This window comes from Ursus americanus, chromosome 6, assembly GCF_024610735.1.
Source record: "Ursus americanus isolate L20-20 chromosome 6, mUrsAme1.1.p, whole genome shotgun sequence".
NCBI classification, from domain to species: Eukaryota; Metazoa; Chordata; class Mammalia; order Carnivora; family Ursidae; genus Ursus; species Ursus americanus.
In genome coordinates, this window is record NC_142132.1 from 64,959,441 (window position 1) to 64,975,509 (window position 16,069).

The 16,069-nt window shown below is 35.1% G+C and overlaps 1 protein-coding gene across 2 annotated transcripts in view; it reads left to right on the forward strand.

Moving 5' to 3' along the window:
* The window catches only part of IPMK (inositol polyphosphate multikinase), a 43,001-nt gene that overhangs the window by 6,323 nt on the left and 20,609 nt on the right, over window positions 1-16,069 (forward strand). The window contains exons 2-3 of one of the 2 annotated variants that reach the window (XM_045783151.2): window positions 6,353-6,447; window positions 12,252-12,348. In XM_045783151.2, the coding sequence (XP_045639107.1) occupies window positions 6,353-6,447; window positions 12,252-12,348 (192 nt within the window). The remainder of the gene's footprint in view (window positions 1-6,352; window positions 6,448-12,251; window positions 12,349-16,069) is intronic. The other variant, XM_045783152.2, reaches the window with a different exon arrangement.

Genomic DNA, 16,069 nt, shown 5'->3' on the forward strand with positions numbered 1-16,069 from the left:
AATAGTATAATCAATTAATGTATACCATTCATCTAGTTTTACCTTTTATTAAAATTTGCCACACTTTCTTTATTACTCTCTCTACTTGGTAATGATTTTGCAGAACCCTTTAAGATTAAATTGCAGGCATCATGACCCCTTTTCCTCTAAATAATTAAATAACTCCAAAAAATGAGAACGTTTTCTTACCTAACCATGGTAAAATGATCAAATTGAGAATATTTAACATTAGGCTTTTGTCATTTTTTCTATAATATCCTTAGTAGCAATTTCCCCCCATCTAAGACTGCACGTTGCATTTAGTTGTTAGGACTCTTTAGTTACCTGTCATTTGGAGCAGTTTTTCATTTTTTTCTTTATATTTCATAACTATGAAATATTTGAAGAGTATAAGCATGGCTTTTTTGGAATATCCTTTATATTTGTTGCTTTCCTATCATTAGATTCAGATTAATGCATTTTTGGTCAGAATACTATATGAATTACGTGTTCTTGAAGCATCATATCATAAAGCACAGGATGTCAGTTGCATTACTGGTGACATGACTTTGATCACATGGTTAGGTGATACCTGCCAAGTTTTCCACTGTCAAGTTTTCATTTTTCCTATTGTAATTAAGTAATTTGAGAGGAATAAAGAGACTGTTTGAGACTGTTAATATCCTGTTCCTCATCACAGTTTTCACCCAGCATTACAAGCATCCATTGACAGTATTTGACCAACTTACTACTATGGTAGTTGCAAAATGGTAGTATTCTAACTCTGTCATTCCTGTTGAATTTGTTAGTTGGCGTTCTGCTTTAGGGAATTGTAGATTTCCCTTCTCTCTCTCTCGCTTTCTTTCATTATAAGGATTTTGCAGACTTCAGTCAATGGGTCTTATCCGTTATTGTTACTGCTTATCTTGATGCTCAGATTGTCCCAAATTTGGGCGGTGGGAGCTTCTTCAGGCTAGCTCCTTGGTCTTTTCAATGTTTCCCATTTTTCATTTAAAGCATTTTCTCACTTTCTAGCATAAAAAATGTTCTGTGTTTATCTTGTACTTTCTGTGTTCCAGCCCTGGAACAGGCTTACTTTTCTTCAAGAACCTGATTCCTTTAGGGATAAATGGTATTTAAAAGCCAAAGTATGGGCACCAGGTATACTCATTGCTCCTTGGGTGTGGTTGCTGTTTGTCCTTTCAGCAGATTGGACTAAGAAATACATAATTTCATATTTTTTAAAAATTTGTGTTCATACTTATACCTATAATTTAAACCTAATACCACAGGGTTGTTCTTTACCTTTCCCTGTTCTATATTTACATATCCCTTCTTTCTCATTGAGAATTCTGTCTTACCCAAAACATCAATATATTTACTCATATTGAAATATTTAAACTAACTTTGCTTTCCTGGAATAAGTCCACATGGTCATGATAAGTTATCCTGTATATATTGCTGGATTAGGTTTACTGATGTTTCATTAAATATTTTTATGACTGTGTTCATTTGAGATGATTGGCTATAATTTTCTTATAAGTCTTTGTTGGGGTTTTTAAAAAGAATGTGCTGGTTTCATAAAATTAGTGGGGAAATGTTCGCCACTTTTCTGTTTTCTGAAAAAATTTGGTAGGAATGCTGTTATCGTTTTCTGTAAATGTTTGATAGAATTTACTTTTGAACCCATTTTGGCCTATAATTATCTCAAGATATTTAAAATTATGAATTCAGTGTTCTTCGTAGACATAGGGCAACTCAGAGTTTTTACTTCATGTGTTTTAATAATTCATGTGTAAAGGAATTTATTCATGTTATTTAAGTTGGATTTATTGGTATGAAGTTGTCTTATGCCTTTAATGCTTATAGCATTTATAGTGATATCCCATCTTTCATTTATTCCTAATAATGGTAATTTATGTTTTTTTCTTGATCCATTGAGCTAGAGTTTTATCAGTTTTATTGATCTCAGAGAATCTTTTTCATTTATTTTTTTTCTGTTGTCATTCTTATTTCATTGTTTTTGTTTTTATTTGCTCCTGTCTTTCCACTTATTTTGGGCTAATATATTACTTTTTTCTAGCATCTTAAGTTGGAACCTTTTTTTCTTTTCTTTTTTCTAATACGAGCCTTTAAAACTACTCATTTTCCTCTAAGTACAAATCAGTACTTCAGGTGCATTTCACAAATTTTGTTATGTTAGTTTTCATTATCATTTAGTTAAAAATATATTTTTTTAAGATTTTATTTATTTATTTGACAGAGAGAGAGACAGCCAGCGAGAGAGGGAACGCAAGCAGAGGGAGTGGGAGAGGAAGAAGCAGGCTCCCAGTGGAGCGGGGAGCCCGATGCGGGGCTCGATCCCAGCACCCTGGGATCACGCCCTGAGCCGAAGGCAGACGCTTAACGACTGAGCCACCCAGGCGCCCCTAGTTAAAAATATTTCTTAGGGGCGCCTGGGTGGCACAGCGGTTAAGCATCTGCCTTCGGCTCAGGGCGTGGTCCCGGCGTTATGGGAGCCTGCTTCTTCCTCTCCCACTCCCTCTGCTTGTGTTCCCTCTCTTGCTGGCTGTCTCTATCTCTGTCAGATAAATAAACAAAATCTTTAAAAAATATATTTTTTAATTTCCCTTGTGAATTTTGATCCGTGGATTAATTACAAGTGTGTTTACTTCTCATTTCTTTGGTATTTTCCCAAATATCTTGTTATTTCCATTATGGGCAGAGAATATTCAGTCCTTTTAAATTTAAACTTGGTGTTTTTTTTTTTTTTATCATTCAGCACATGGTCAGTCTTGGTAAATGTTTCATCTGTACATGAAAAAAATGTGTATTCTGTTGGATATAGCATACTGTACGTGTCAGTGTGGGTAAGTTGTTGATACTATTTGGCTTTATGTGTCACTACTGATGTTCTGTATGCTTGTTTTATCAATTATTGAGAGAGTAATTGCAGGTTTGTCTATCTTCTCACTTCTGTCAGTTTTTATTTCATGTATTTTGAAGCTCTTATTAGGTACACACATTTAGGATTGCTGTGTCTAAATGAATTGACTTATCATTATGAAATGTCCCTTTTACATATAACATTCTTTTTTCTTGAATTCTGTGTCTAATATTAACATAGTCTGATATATAGTAATATTAATATGTTAACATTCTTATGAATGGTACTTGCTAGTATATTCTTTTTTCTCATCCTTTTACTTTTAACTCATCTGTGTCTTTATATTTAAAATGTCTAGGAGTTTGTATTTTCTATCCTATTTAGAATTCCCTGGCTCTGTATTTTTAGGTTTTTCATTAGTTTTAGAACACTTTAGACATTGTCTTGTCAAGTATTTCCTCATACCCTGTCATTTAAGATTTTTTCCTTTCATCTTTTTCAATAACTTGTTTACATAATTGAGATTATATACAATATGTAATCATTTTAGCATATTTGAATTTCTCATGTCATACATTTTTTCTAATAAAAGCAGTGAGTTTATTATAGAAACTTTTGGAAAAACTTACGAAAAAAGAAGTAAAAATTACCTAGAATGTTCTAGCCACAGACAGAAATTTTAACATGAATTTATTTTACATAGTTGTAATCCCACTAACTACATAATTTTTCATTGTGGTAAAAAACACATTAAATTTACCATATTAACCGTTTTAAGGATACAGTGCAGTAGTACTAACTATACAAACATTTTTGTGCAACATATCTCTTAGAACTTTTTCATCTTGCAGAAGTGAAACTCTGTATTCCTTGAAAAACAAATCCCCCTCTCCCTCCTTCCAGTACCTGGAAACCAGCATTGTAATTACTGTTTCTAAGAGTTTGACTACTTTAGATAGCTTATATAAGTGGAATCATGCAGTATTTGTACTTCTGTGACTGTCTCATTTGACTTAACATACGCCTTCAAGGTTCATCCATGTTGTAGCTTGGAGTAAAGAATTGCCTTCTATAAGACTGAAAAATATTCCATTATATGTATATACTACATTTTTTTTTAATCTTTCATCTGTTGATGGACATTTAGGTTACTTCGACTTCTTGGCTATTGTGGATAATAGCTGCAATGAACATGAGTGTGCCTTTTATTTTTTCTAGGATTCTAATAGTTATCTTAGACTGTTTGATGTTATTCCACAGATCTTAGGTGCTTTCTTCTAATTTTTTCCACTCTTTCTTTCTTCTGTTTGTGTTTCAGTGTGGGTAATTTCTGTTGACCTGTCATCAAATTCCCTGATTCTTTTCTCTTCTATATTATGTCCACTGATGAGGCCACAGAAAGCATATTTTTGTCTCTTTACTCTTTTTCATTTCTTTTTTTTTAAATTTAATTTATTTTTTTATTTATTAGAGAGAGTGAGCAAGAGAGGAGAGAGCACAAGGGGGGTAGGCGGAGTACAGACTCCCTGCTGAGCAGGGAGCCTGATGTGGAACTGGATCCCAGGACCCTGGGATCATGAGCTAAGCTGAAGGCAGACGCTTAACCGACTAAGCTACCCAGGTGCCACTCCGTTTTTCACTTCTAACATTCCATTTGACTCTTACAATTTCTGGGCTGAAATTCCCCATCTTTGCATGCATGTTATTTACCTTTTCTATTACAATCTTTAACATGTTAATTGTGCTTATTTTAAATTCTTTGATAATTCTGACATCAGTGTTTTTTCCCTTGCTTTTTCATATGTTTTGTAATTTTTTATTAAATTCTGGACATCACATGTGAGACCGAAGGCAAACAGTATTTATGACTGAAATGAATATGCCTCTTCTGCTAGGCAGTTAGTGTTGGTGATTGAGCCAGTCTAGTCAGGAATAGAGCCAAGTTTGAATTTTGTTGTTATACTTACTTTCTGTTATGAACTGAATGTTGTGTTGCCCCAGATTCATACACTAAAAGAACAACCTTCAATATGTTTGTATTTGGAGAGGGTCTTTATGGAGGTAATTAAGATTAATGAGGGCATAAGGGTGAGCCTGATCCAAAAGGATAAGTGTCCTTATAAAAGGAGACATGAGAGAATACGTTTTCTCTCTCACTGCCTCCACCTTGTGAGGACAAAATGAGAAGGCAGCTGTCTACAAGCCAAGAAGAAAACCCGCATCAGGAGCTGATAGGCTGTCATCTTGATCTGTGACTTCTAGCCTCTAGAATTGTGAGAAAACAAATTTTTGTTGTTTAAGCCACGTGGTCTACGGTATTTTATTATGGAAGCTGAAGCAGACTAATAATACCTTCAGTGCACCACAAGCTTGCAATTTTTCTGTTGTAATCTTTTGTTTAGAGTGGGGTTGCTTTGCCAGAGGATTTTTCTCAACATTCCTGTTTAGCCCTTTTATGTCTTCCTTGTGCACTCATGCTTCAGAGATAGTTTTTCTCCATCTTCATGCCTTTTCCCCAAGTGTAGATTACTGTTGCTTATTACTTGGTGATTACTAGCCTGATGCAAGGCTCTGAGGGGTGTTTCTTGCTGTCTTGGTCCAGCTTGTGAATATTAGGTAGGCCCTATGACCCTGAGTCTTGGGATGGGGTTTTTAGGTTTCTGTATCTTAGGTGAAAGAAGAAGTCCAGAAATTTTTTTCTGACCTATTCTCTTTTCTCCTTATGATACTTACTTGAGCCCTATTGTGTTCTAACACATGAATTTGTGAAATCTCAGTATTTGAAAATTTTAAGATTTTAGCATATAAATTTGGCAGTGAGTCTTCATGGTATAGGGACAGGACCAGTGCTGGTACATATGTGATGGCTTTAGGAAAAAGCTCCTCCACTGAGCGGACTGATTGCCCCTTCCAGCTCCAGGCTTGGTGTCTGATTTCAGTCCCCACTTTTCCTAGTGGCTATTTGCCCTCATATTATCTGTACATAGTGCATCTGAATCAGGAAAAATTTTTACTTGCTTTCTTATAATAAATGAGAGAAACTTATAAAAAAGTTACAAAATAGGAAATTCATATAGTCCCACCTTAACATGTATGTTTTTTTCTGTTTACAAGAGTGGAATCAGTTTACAGTACTTCTTTTAACTTCTTGTTTAGCTATAAATTACTTTCTCCCAGGAAGATGGTTACTGAAGAATTTCTATAAAATTTAGAAATACAGTCTAAATTTATTAGAAAGTCTGAGAGGGCTCTAGGGGGTATAGTAGTTCAAGACAATGAAACCACACTTCAGAATTTGTGTTCTGGTGCTTTGCATATAACAAGCACTGAAATGTATTGGGAATGTTAAAATTTCTGAAATAAGGAAAAAAAAACCCTTAATTTTTATGAAAGTGGTTTATCAGTAACTTTAGGAACACATCTATCCTGTGATGAAAGGTGTACTATTACCAAAGCATTAAAAAATAGCTGATTTTTGTTCTGTAGGTATCCTGCAGCATCCAGATGGCACAGTTTTGAAACAGTTACAACCACCTCCAAGGGGTCCAAGAGAGCTGGAATTCTATAATATGGTAAGTGAGGTAAGATTTGTTTCATTGTATTTAGCTTTTCATAGTTTTCTGATGACTAGGTAAGAAATACATTTGACAGCATGTCCTGGTATATTGTGTATGTGACTGAAACAAAAGCTTTATGAAATACAATGCTTACCTTTACTGATACAGTCTAGTATTTTCCGCTGCACTTCATTTTTAAGATTTATGAGCTGGGGAGGGAGAAGGGCAGAGGGAGAGGCTCTCTAACAGACTCTGTGCTGAGTGAGGAGCCCAACTCGGGGCTTGATCTTATGACCCTGAGATCATGACCTGAGCTGAAATCAAGAGTCAGCTGCCCAACTGACTGAGCCATCGAGGTGCCCCTACTCTACTTCATTTTTTTAAAGATCCTTATTCTGATCTGCTAAATTGATTTCAGTTAATGGATTTTGACCTACGTTTAAAAAACCCCTTAACTGAGAGCCCATTTGTATTTCTCGGAAGTGCTGAGTCTAAATAAGTGTTTTTATTTTTACTACAGAATTTTTTTAGAACCTTAAATGTGCCAGTGTGTACCGTGAATCTCCAAGTGTGGAGAGGGGGAAAGGGCTTACTTAACATTTAATTAACTCTATGACTAGGAATACTTTTTAGTACATTCACAGTGTTTTCAACCATCCACTCTGTCTAGTTACAAAACATTTTCATCACACAAAAGAAAATCCTATACCTGTTAAGCCATCCCTGGCAGCCATTAATCTGCTTTCTATGGACTTAACCTATTCGGGATATTTCATATGAATGGAGTTATACAATATGTATGTAGCTTGTTTTGTTTAGCATAGTGTTCTTTTTTTCTTTTTTTTTTTAAGATTTATTTACTTAGAGAGAGAGAGAGCATGAGCAGAAGGGGGTGAGGGTGAGGGAGAAGAGAATCTCAAGCAGACTCCATGCTGAGTGCAGAGCCTGACTTGTGGCTCGGTCTCATGACCTGAGCCGAAACCAAGAGTCGGTTGCTTAACCAGTTGCATCACTCAGGTACCCCAGCATAATGGTTTTAACGCTCGTCTACATTATAGTACGCATCAGTACTTTGTTCGTTTTTATGGCTGAGTAACATTCCATTTTACTTCCATACCCCATTTTGTTTATCCATTCACCCATTGATAGACATTTGGGTTGTTTTCACCTTTTGGCTTTTGTAAATAGTGTTTGAGTACCTGTTTCCAATTTTGGAATTGGTGGGTCATATGATAATTCTACATTAAACTTTTTGAGGAACTGTCAGTGTATCCCAGAGGGCTTTACCATTTTATATTTTCACCAGCAATATATGAGGTTTCCAATTTTCCCTCATCCTCCCCAATACTTTTTAGGGTTTTTGTTTGTTTGTTTCTTTGTTTTTAATGGCCATCCAAGTGAGTGTTGAAGTGGTTTTTATTTTTTGTGTTTGGTTTTGGTTTTGTGTTTTTGAGTGTGCAGTGTTAATTTCATTGCAGTTTGTTTGGTTTGCGTTTCCCTAATGGCTAATGATGTTTAGCATCTTTTCATGTATTTTCTATGTGTATTTCTTCTCTAGAGTAATGTCTCTCAAATCCTTTGCTTATTTTTTCATTGGGTTGTCTTTTTTATTTAGTTGTAGGAGTTCTTTATGTATTCTAGATAAAAGTCCCTTATCAGATAAATGATTTGCAAATATTTTCTTCCATTCTTTGGGTTGTCTTTTCACTTTCTTGGTAGTGCTTTGAAGCACACATGTTTTAAAATTTGGAGTCCAATTTATCTGTTTTTCCTTTTGTTGCTTGTGCTTTTGGTGTCATATCTAAGGTCATGAAGATTTATGCTTGTGTTTTCTTCTAAGATTTTGTAGTTTTAACTCATTTAGATGCAAGTAGAAAAAAAACAGTACAAGCCAAAACAAAAAACAAGTATTACTGTAAATGCTTTTCCAGTATTAACTTGTTTAATCCCAACAAAAACCTGTGAGTTAGGTACTGTATTATCCTCATTTTATATATGTGCATACGAAGGCATGATTAGTTGAAATAATTTGACCAAGATCATTCAAATAAGTTAATGATGGCCCCAGAATTTGAATGGATGCAGTCTAGCTCTAGAATATGTGCCTTTAACTGATACACACGGCCTCTTTTTTGAAGAATGTATTTTATATTCACTCTGTAAAAGTCTTGTACATAATTTGTTCAATTTATTCTTGGTACCTCATTTTTTGTTTCTATTATAAATAATATTTTTTTCAATTAAGTTTCCTAATGATTGCTAATATACAGGAATGAAATAGATATTTGTATTTCTTTTATCTAGTAATCTTATTGAACTCTAACAGTTCTAATTGTTTCCTATGTAGACTGTTAAAGCTACTGTGATTGGAAGGGTTTTTTGTTGTTGTTCCTTTTGAATCCATATATTTCTTTCAAGTACTTCCAGTTCAGTGATGAATAGAAGCAATGATGGGGGGCAGGGAGGACATCTTCCTCTCATTTAACAGATGTGCTTCTAATATTTCTCCTTTTAAATATAGCTTTCTCTCTTAAGTTTCTGATAGATACTTCTTCCCAGATTAAGGAAATTGCTTTCTCTGTGAGTCAAGACTCAAGAAACAAGTGGTGTACTCAGTCAGTTTAATAAAAGGACTGTTTACAAAGGTGTGGTCACAGTTGAAGGCCACCTGCAAGAGATAATGCTATACCACCCTTGGGCCTGAAAGGGCAAAGAAAGGGAGTGGTTACTAGAACTCTAGGAAGGTAACTATACAAGAAGACATGAACTGAGAAGGAGGGAATTAGAGAAGTAAATAATCTGACCTCAACACTTTTCCTACCCTCCACTGTCTTGTACCATTAAGAGACAATGGCAGGAGGACAAGGGATGCTCACTGACGCAGTTGATTGAAGTTAGCTTCTTGGAAAAAGGGGAAGATAAACAGCATCCTCTCTATTTTTATTTCAAGAAACTTTTTAAGATATGAATGGGTATTGGATATTTTTCAGCTACCTTTTCTGTATCAGTTGAAATGATTTTATGAGTTTCCTCTTTTAATCTGTTAATGTAAATGCCATAACTAATCTATTATCACCTTTCATTTTTTGGAGTAAAACCTGCTTGTACATGTCCTTTTAATTTTTTTTTAATAATATGCATTACTGGATTTTGTTTGCTAGTATTTTATTTAATATTTCCATGTATTCTCAAAAATGAGATTGAATTATTATTTTCTTCACATATTTTCATTGTCTGGTTTTGACATCAGGTTTCTTATATCTTCATAAAATGAGTCGAGGGGCATTTCTTCTTCTATTTCATGGAAGAATTTGTATCAGATAAGGATTTTGTTCCTTAAGGGCTTGATAGAACTTAACTGTAAAACATCAGTGTAGCCAGTTGTTTGTCTCTCTTTTTTCCTTTCTTTTTTTCTATCCTTTTTTTCATTTCATTCCTTCTTTCCTGGAAAAGGATTTTCTTTTTAAGATTTATTTATTTATTAGAGAGAGAGAAAGTGTGAGCAGGAGAAGGGGCAGAGGGAGAGAGTATCGAAGCAGACTCCCGATGAGCATGGAGGCGGACACAGGGCTTGATCTCACGAGCCATGAGATCAGGACCTGAGCTGAATCTAAGAGTCGGATGCTTAACCTATTGAGCTACCCATGCACTCCTCGGAAGGGATATATGTTTAACTACTGATTCAGTTTTTTTAATATCTTGACTTTTTGTCAATGTGATAGTAAAATATAGTTGGATTATATGACTCCTTTTATATTCCTAATATTAATTGTTTATTTGCTGCTTCTATCTTTTTCTTGATCAGTTTGGCCCCCAGCATTTTTAGAGTATAATGGTAGGGGAAGGGAGAGGATGCCAGGGTTTTTACTGTTCAGTAGTTAGATTTTCATTTATTCTCCCTATTTCAGTACGGTAACTCTGTCTTCATCTATGCTGAGTCCCTAAATTCAGAGATCCTTTGGTTCAGGTCTTCAGATTGGACCTTTATGAATACAAAACATCACTGCTCAGTTTAATGCTTTTGGTTCCCTCTTTATTTTAGACCCCTATGAGTTTCCTTTTCTCTTCCTTGGGAGCTCAGCTATGCATTTAAGAAAATGTTTATTATATTTTATCCTACATTTCTCTAGGTAGAAAGTTTTATTTTATCACCCCCCCAAAATATTTAAAGTAAGAAGAGAAAGTTTACCTTTATGTATACTCTTCCAGTTCTTTTATCGTTTTTACTTACAAATATATCATGGACTTCAAGTACATAGAGATATACTTGGTTCCTCCATCCTGTTATTATGTCATCGTGAACACTCTGCCCTCACTGATGTTATGCCAGGAACAAAGGGTTGATAAGATATGCCCTTCTCTTAATTACCTTGGCCTAGAAGTGACTAATACCACTTCTACTCACGTTCCAATAGGGAAAGCTGGGAAATACAGTATATCACATGGATATTTGGTCTCTGTCACACTTGAGTTTATTCTGTAGAATTCTGTTTTATGTGTAACTACTTGACATGAATATGGCTTGACAAATATAATTAGAATTGTAATACTAAGATTTCATAAGCATTTTACACCAGTGAACTTTAATGGTTTTGGATAATTAGGTATCCCATATTGTGAGAATTCATTGGATAACATGCCTTACAAGCTGTTTTTATTTTTTATTTATTTATTTATTTATTTATTTTTTTATTTTTTTATTTTTTTAAGATTTTATTTATTTGTTTGACAGAGATAGACAGCCAGCGAGAGAGGGAACACAAGCAGGGGGAGTGGGAGAGGAAGAAGCAGGCTCATAGCAGAGGAGCCTGATGTGGGGCTCGATCCCGTAATGCCGGGATCACGCCCTGAGCCGAAGGCAGATGCTTAACCGCTGTGCCACCCAGGCGCCCCTTACAAGCTGTTTTTAAACCAAAAATATTTTCTTTCCCTCTTCTTCTAGGAAAAAACTAAGACTCTAGTTCTAGGATGTGTGAACATTTCTAGTATTCTGTAGAATTGTTACTGTTATAAATCAAGGAATTAAATGAGCAATAATTAGACTTACATTGAGTTAAAGGATAATTTTTTAAAGATAAAATCATAACTCCCCAGCGCCCAGGTGGCTCAGCTGGTTCTGTCTTCAGCTCAGATCCTGATCCTAGGGTTCTGGGATCAAGCCCCGCATTGCATCAGGCTCCCTGCTCAGCGGGGAGCCTGCTTCTCCCTCTCCCTCTGCTGCTCCCCCTGCTTGTGCTCTTTCTCTGTCTCTCTCTGTCAAATAAATAAATACAATCTTTAAAAAAAATCATAAGTCCCTTACAGATATAAAATAAATATGTGTTAAAGATTTTGTTAAATTCATTATATAATGAGGGAACCAAGCAGATACTGAAACTGGTTCAAAAAAGAAGCCAAAGAAGCACAAGTTTATAAAGAATAAAGGGAAGTTGAAATAATTATATATGTTCTGTCCTCCCATGAGGGGTGGAGAGTGGAAGGAAGTGAGCTGAACCTCTTCTGGCCTGAATTTATTTACATTTCTATGGACAAGAATTATTTAGCATTTGCTGAAAGTTTTATCTACAACTTACTTAGTTGTAAAATAGTTCAAGGATGGTGAAAGGCTAGAATTAGATAACCAAGAAAAATATGCTCTAAACAATACATACTTTTTTGTTGGAGACACACAGTAATCTTTTTTTGCTTCCAAATGTATTTTTTAATTGAAACTCATACCAGATAAATTATGATTATTCAACAGTATCGTTTTATTTGAGAAATGTGTAGGGCAGTTGTAAAGCATTATAAGAAACTACCACGCAAATGTTGTATTTTCTTTCTTTCAGGTTTATGCTGCTGACTGTACTGATGGTATTCTTTTAGAGCTACGAAAATATTTGCCAAAATATTACGGCATCTGGTCACCTCCCACTGCACCGAATGGTAATCTTTTCTTGAAAATCCGTCCTTTGATGTTAATTCATGAGAGTGGCTTTTTATTTTTATTTTTTATTTTTTTAAAAGATTTTATTTATTTTTTTTGGAGAGAGAGAGTACACAAGCAAGAGGTGCAGCAGGCAGAGGGAGAAGCAGACTCCCCACTAAGCAGGGGAGCCCGATGCTGGACTTGATTCCAGGACCCTGAGATCATGACCTGAGAGTGGCTTTTTAAAAGGCTTTATATAAAATTAAGTCTAGTTTCATACAGACAAAATATGTGTTTTTCTTTCTAATCTTTTCTTTACTTCATTAAGGAAATCTTACTAATACTTTTTTTTTTTTAAGATTTTATTTATTTATTTGAGAGAGAGTGAGAGAACAAGCATGAACGGTTGGGTGGGGGCAGTGGGAGAGCGAGAAGTAGACCCCGTTGAGCAGGGAGCCTGATGCAGGGCTTCATCCCAGGAACATGGGATCATGACCTGAGCTGAAGGCAGACATTTAACTGACTGAGCCACCCAGGCACCCCTACTTTTGCTTTTCATACCCAGTTTCTTAAATGGTGTAAAACATTAATGATCAACAGGGCCCAAGTTGGTTGAGTGTCCCAACTCTTGCTATGGGCTTAGGTCATGATCTCAGGGTCATGAGATCTGGCCCCCTGTTGGCTCTGTGGTCAGCAGGGGGTATGCTTCTCTCCCTCTCTCCCTTTGCCCTTTCCCCCCACCCTCCACTCATGTGTACACACTCTTTTTCTCTCTAAAATAAGTAAGTCTTTAAAAAAAGTAATTAATGGCCAATTTGTTATATTTGAATAAAAAACTCTCTGTATTTAATACTGTGTTAATTTATAGATGTCCTTTTTTCCTCATTTATTGGGCAATTTCTTTTTCCATTTTGAGTAAGAGAATCAAGAAAAATATTTTCTTTATGTAACTTCCTTTGTATCTCATTCTAGGCTTTAAATTGCAATCTTTTAGGGGCATCTGGGTGGCTCAGTTGGTTAAGCATCTGACTCTTCATTTTGGGTCATGATCTCAGAGTTGTGAGATTGAGTTCCATGCTGGACTTGGAGCCTGCTTAAAATTCTCTCTCTTCAAAAAAAAAAAAAAGAAAAGAAAAAATTCTCTTCTCCCTCTGCTCTCCCCCCTTCCTCTCTTAAAAAAATTGCAATCTTTTAAAAAAATACTGCTAAGTTTCATGGTTAGAGGACAAAATGATCTATGTAAAGGCACAGCATCTCTTTCTTAATGAATACTTGAAGGAGTATTTGCCTTTTCAAAGCCTTTGATAGAGCAGACAGAATTAATTAAACAAGTAGCATGACCGCTTAATGATTGAAGAAGGTTCGTGAATGGGTGAAGAGTTTCAAACTTGACTGAGTTTGAGAATAACACAGAGGCTCGTTAAAATGCAAATTAATAGGCTCAACTCCCAGTTTTTTGATTATGCAGATCAATGTTGGAGTTTAGTGACATGCTTGTTAAAAAAAAAAAAGCTATACTTTTTTTTAATGTAGATAGTACTTGAACTGCATTTTGAGAACAGGGAGAGAAGGGGCTCCAGCTTGGGCTTGTTCATCCGTTGTTTCTCTTCTACTCATTTACTAGGTGGGCCAAGTGTCATTTGTAGGGAATCATGGTATCTCCCTGAGTATCCTCAGTTAGGTAATAATAAATCTATGATTCCCCAGGTATTTAGGATTCTTCTGTATTTCAGTAATATGAAGAAAAAAAGAAAAGAATGAGCTTAGCTTTTCTCTTTTCTTCCTCCCTCTTCCTTTCTTTTTTTTTTCTTTTCTTTCCTTTCTCTTTCCCTTCTTTCTTTCTTTGTCTTTTTGTCCGAAATATACAGTATATCCCTGATTCAGATCAGCACATTACTTAAATTATTTCACACATCTTTATGATCACCTTTACTTTGTAGAGGTTTCCATTGTAATGTAAGAGATCTGGGTTCCATTAAACTTTGCTACTGGTTGTTGTTTAACTTTGAGCAAATCATTACTTGTCAGTAAAGTGATGGTGAAAGATTAACAGAAGTTGCTGAGGATGGTTCTAGATTCGACATCTAGACAAGTAAATACTCAGGTTAAAAGCATCATTAGGAAGGGGTAGAATAACTGAGCAAACAGCATCATTTTGAAAAGTAAAGTATATAGAATCTGGGTGAGAGCAGAAATATTTTAATTAAAAATAACATTTTATAGTTTGGAATTACTAGCATATGATTTAAAAATCAAGGACTTGCTAGCAATCAACAACCTTTTTGGTCTTCAGTACTAAATAGAGGGACATCTATGCTAAAATAGAAAAAGCAGTAAGTTTAAAGTCAAAAGACTTGGTTTTTACCTTGATTTTTTTTTTCCTAGTTTTGTGAAGTTGGTTAACTCATTAGCCTTTTTGAGCTCAACTTTTTCTTCTATAAATTGAAAGTAATACCACATAGATTTGAGAAGATGCATGTTATGTAAGAATGCTTTGAAAATTCTAATATTCTTATTTGACTATAAATGGAGAAATTGGTGCTACAGGGATGAGAAGATGAAGAGAGGAAAATGAGAGAAGAGAGGAGAAAATGTGAATAAAAGGGGAAAAGGACAGGAATAAAAAAAAGTATATGTGTAGAGAGTGGTTCAGTAATACCAACAGTTGCCTCAGGGGGATTTCCTATTCCATTTCAATTTTTTAGCTCTGGAGGAAATTGGACAAAAATTGTTGCACTCTGCAGGTGTTTAGCTTTGATTTTACTAGAGAGTTCATGGGATCATTTTTCGGTTTTTATCCTTTTAATAATGAAATAAATACAAATATTTATATCATGAAACCAAATATTTTCTTAAATTTTAGAACACTGTGGTTTGCATTACTGTATTTTACATAGGAATAACTGGCCTTCCCCGCCCCCCCGCTTTGGGCATCTTTTTTTAGGTGCTCACAGTAGTTTTATAAAGCCTGACATAGTTCTTACAACCCAGAGTAGTACAATGTAGAAAGTACTGCCAATTTGCTTAGCAAATTATTGTAACTTGAGTGAAGCATAAGAATGTGCTGACCAATAAGGGTTTTTTTCTTTTTATTTTTTTATGATAGCTTTATTAAGATATAATTTATGTATCATAAGACCCACTCATTTAAAGTATACAATTCAGTAGTTCTTAGTATATTCACAGAGTTGTACAATCATCAACATTAGCTAATTTTAGAACGTGGCCAGTGGGTTTTTTTTTTAAGTTGAAACATTTGTAAATTATCTTTGAAGATTTTGAGCTATAGATATTAAATCTGATCTGTATCTGTATAAACATATGATGCCTAGTACACGTACCATCATCAAAAGCCTTTTCCTGATAGTTATTTAGGGAGATAGAAAAGTATATCTTCAAGTGGGTTTGAGCAAATTGAGAGTTTTTAAATTTAATCTCCAGCCTGATTGTTAGGTTTCTGGATCTAGCTACTAGTCAAATTTTAGGAAGCATGCACTGAAATAAGCTGTCATACATGTCTGTTCTCTCCTTCATACTTAGGTCAAATTTGGAGGTTCAGTGTCTCTGCCTGTAATTCTTTCTACTTTCAGTTTATCTTGCTCTTAGAAATGACCAATGATTGCAGTGGAAAGCAGAAGCAGGGCCTTCTCTGTTTTCCGTATGGCTTCATAGTTGGGCAGGGGTTCCTCATCTGGCCTTTTCTCCTTTTTGAGAGGTTCAGAAATGAAGATGGTAATC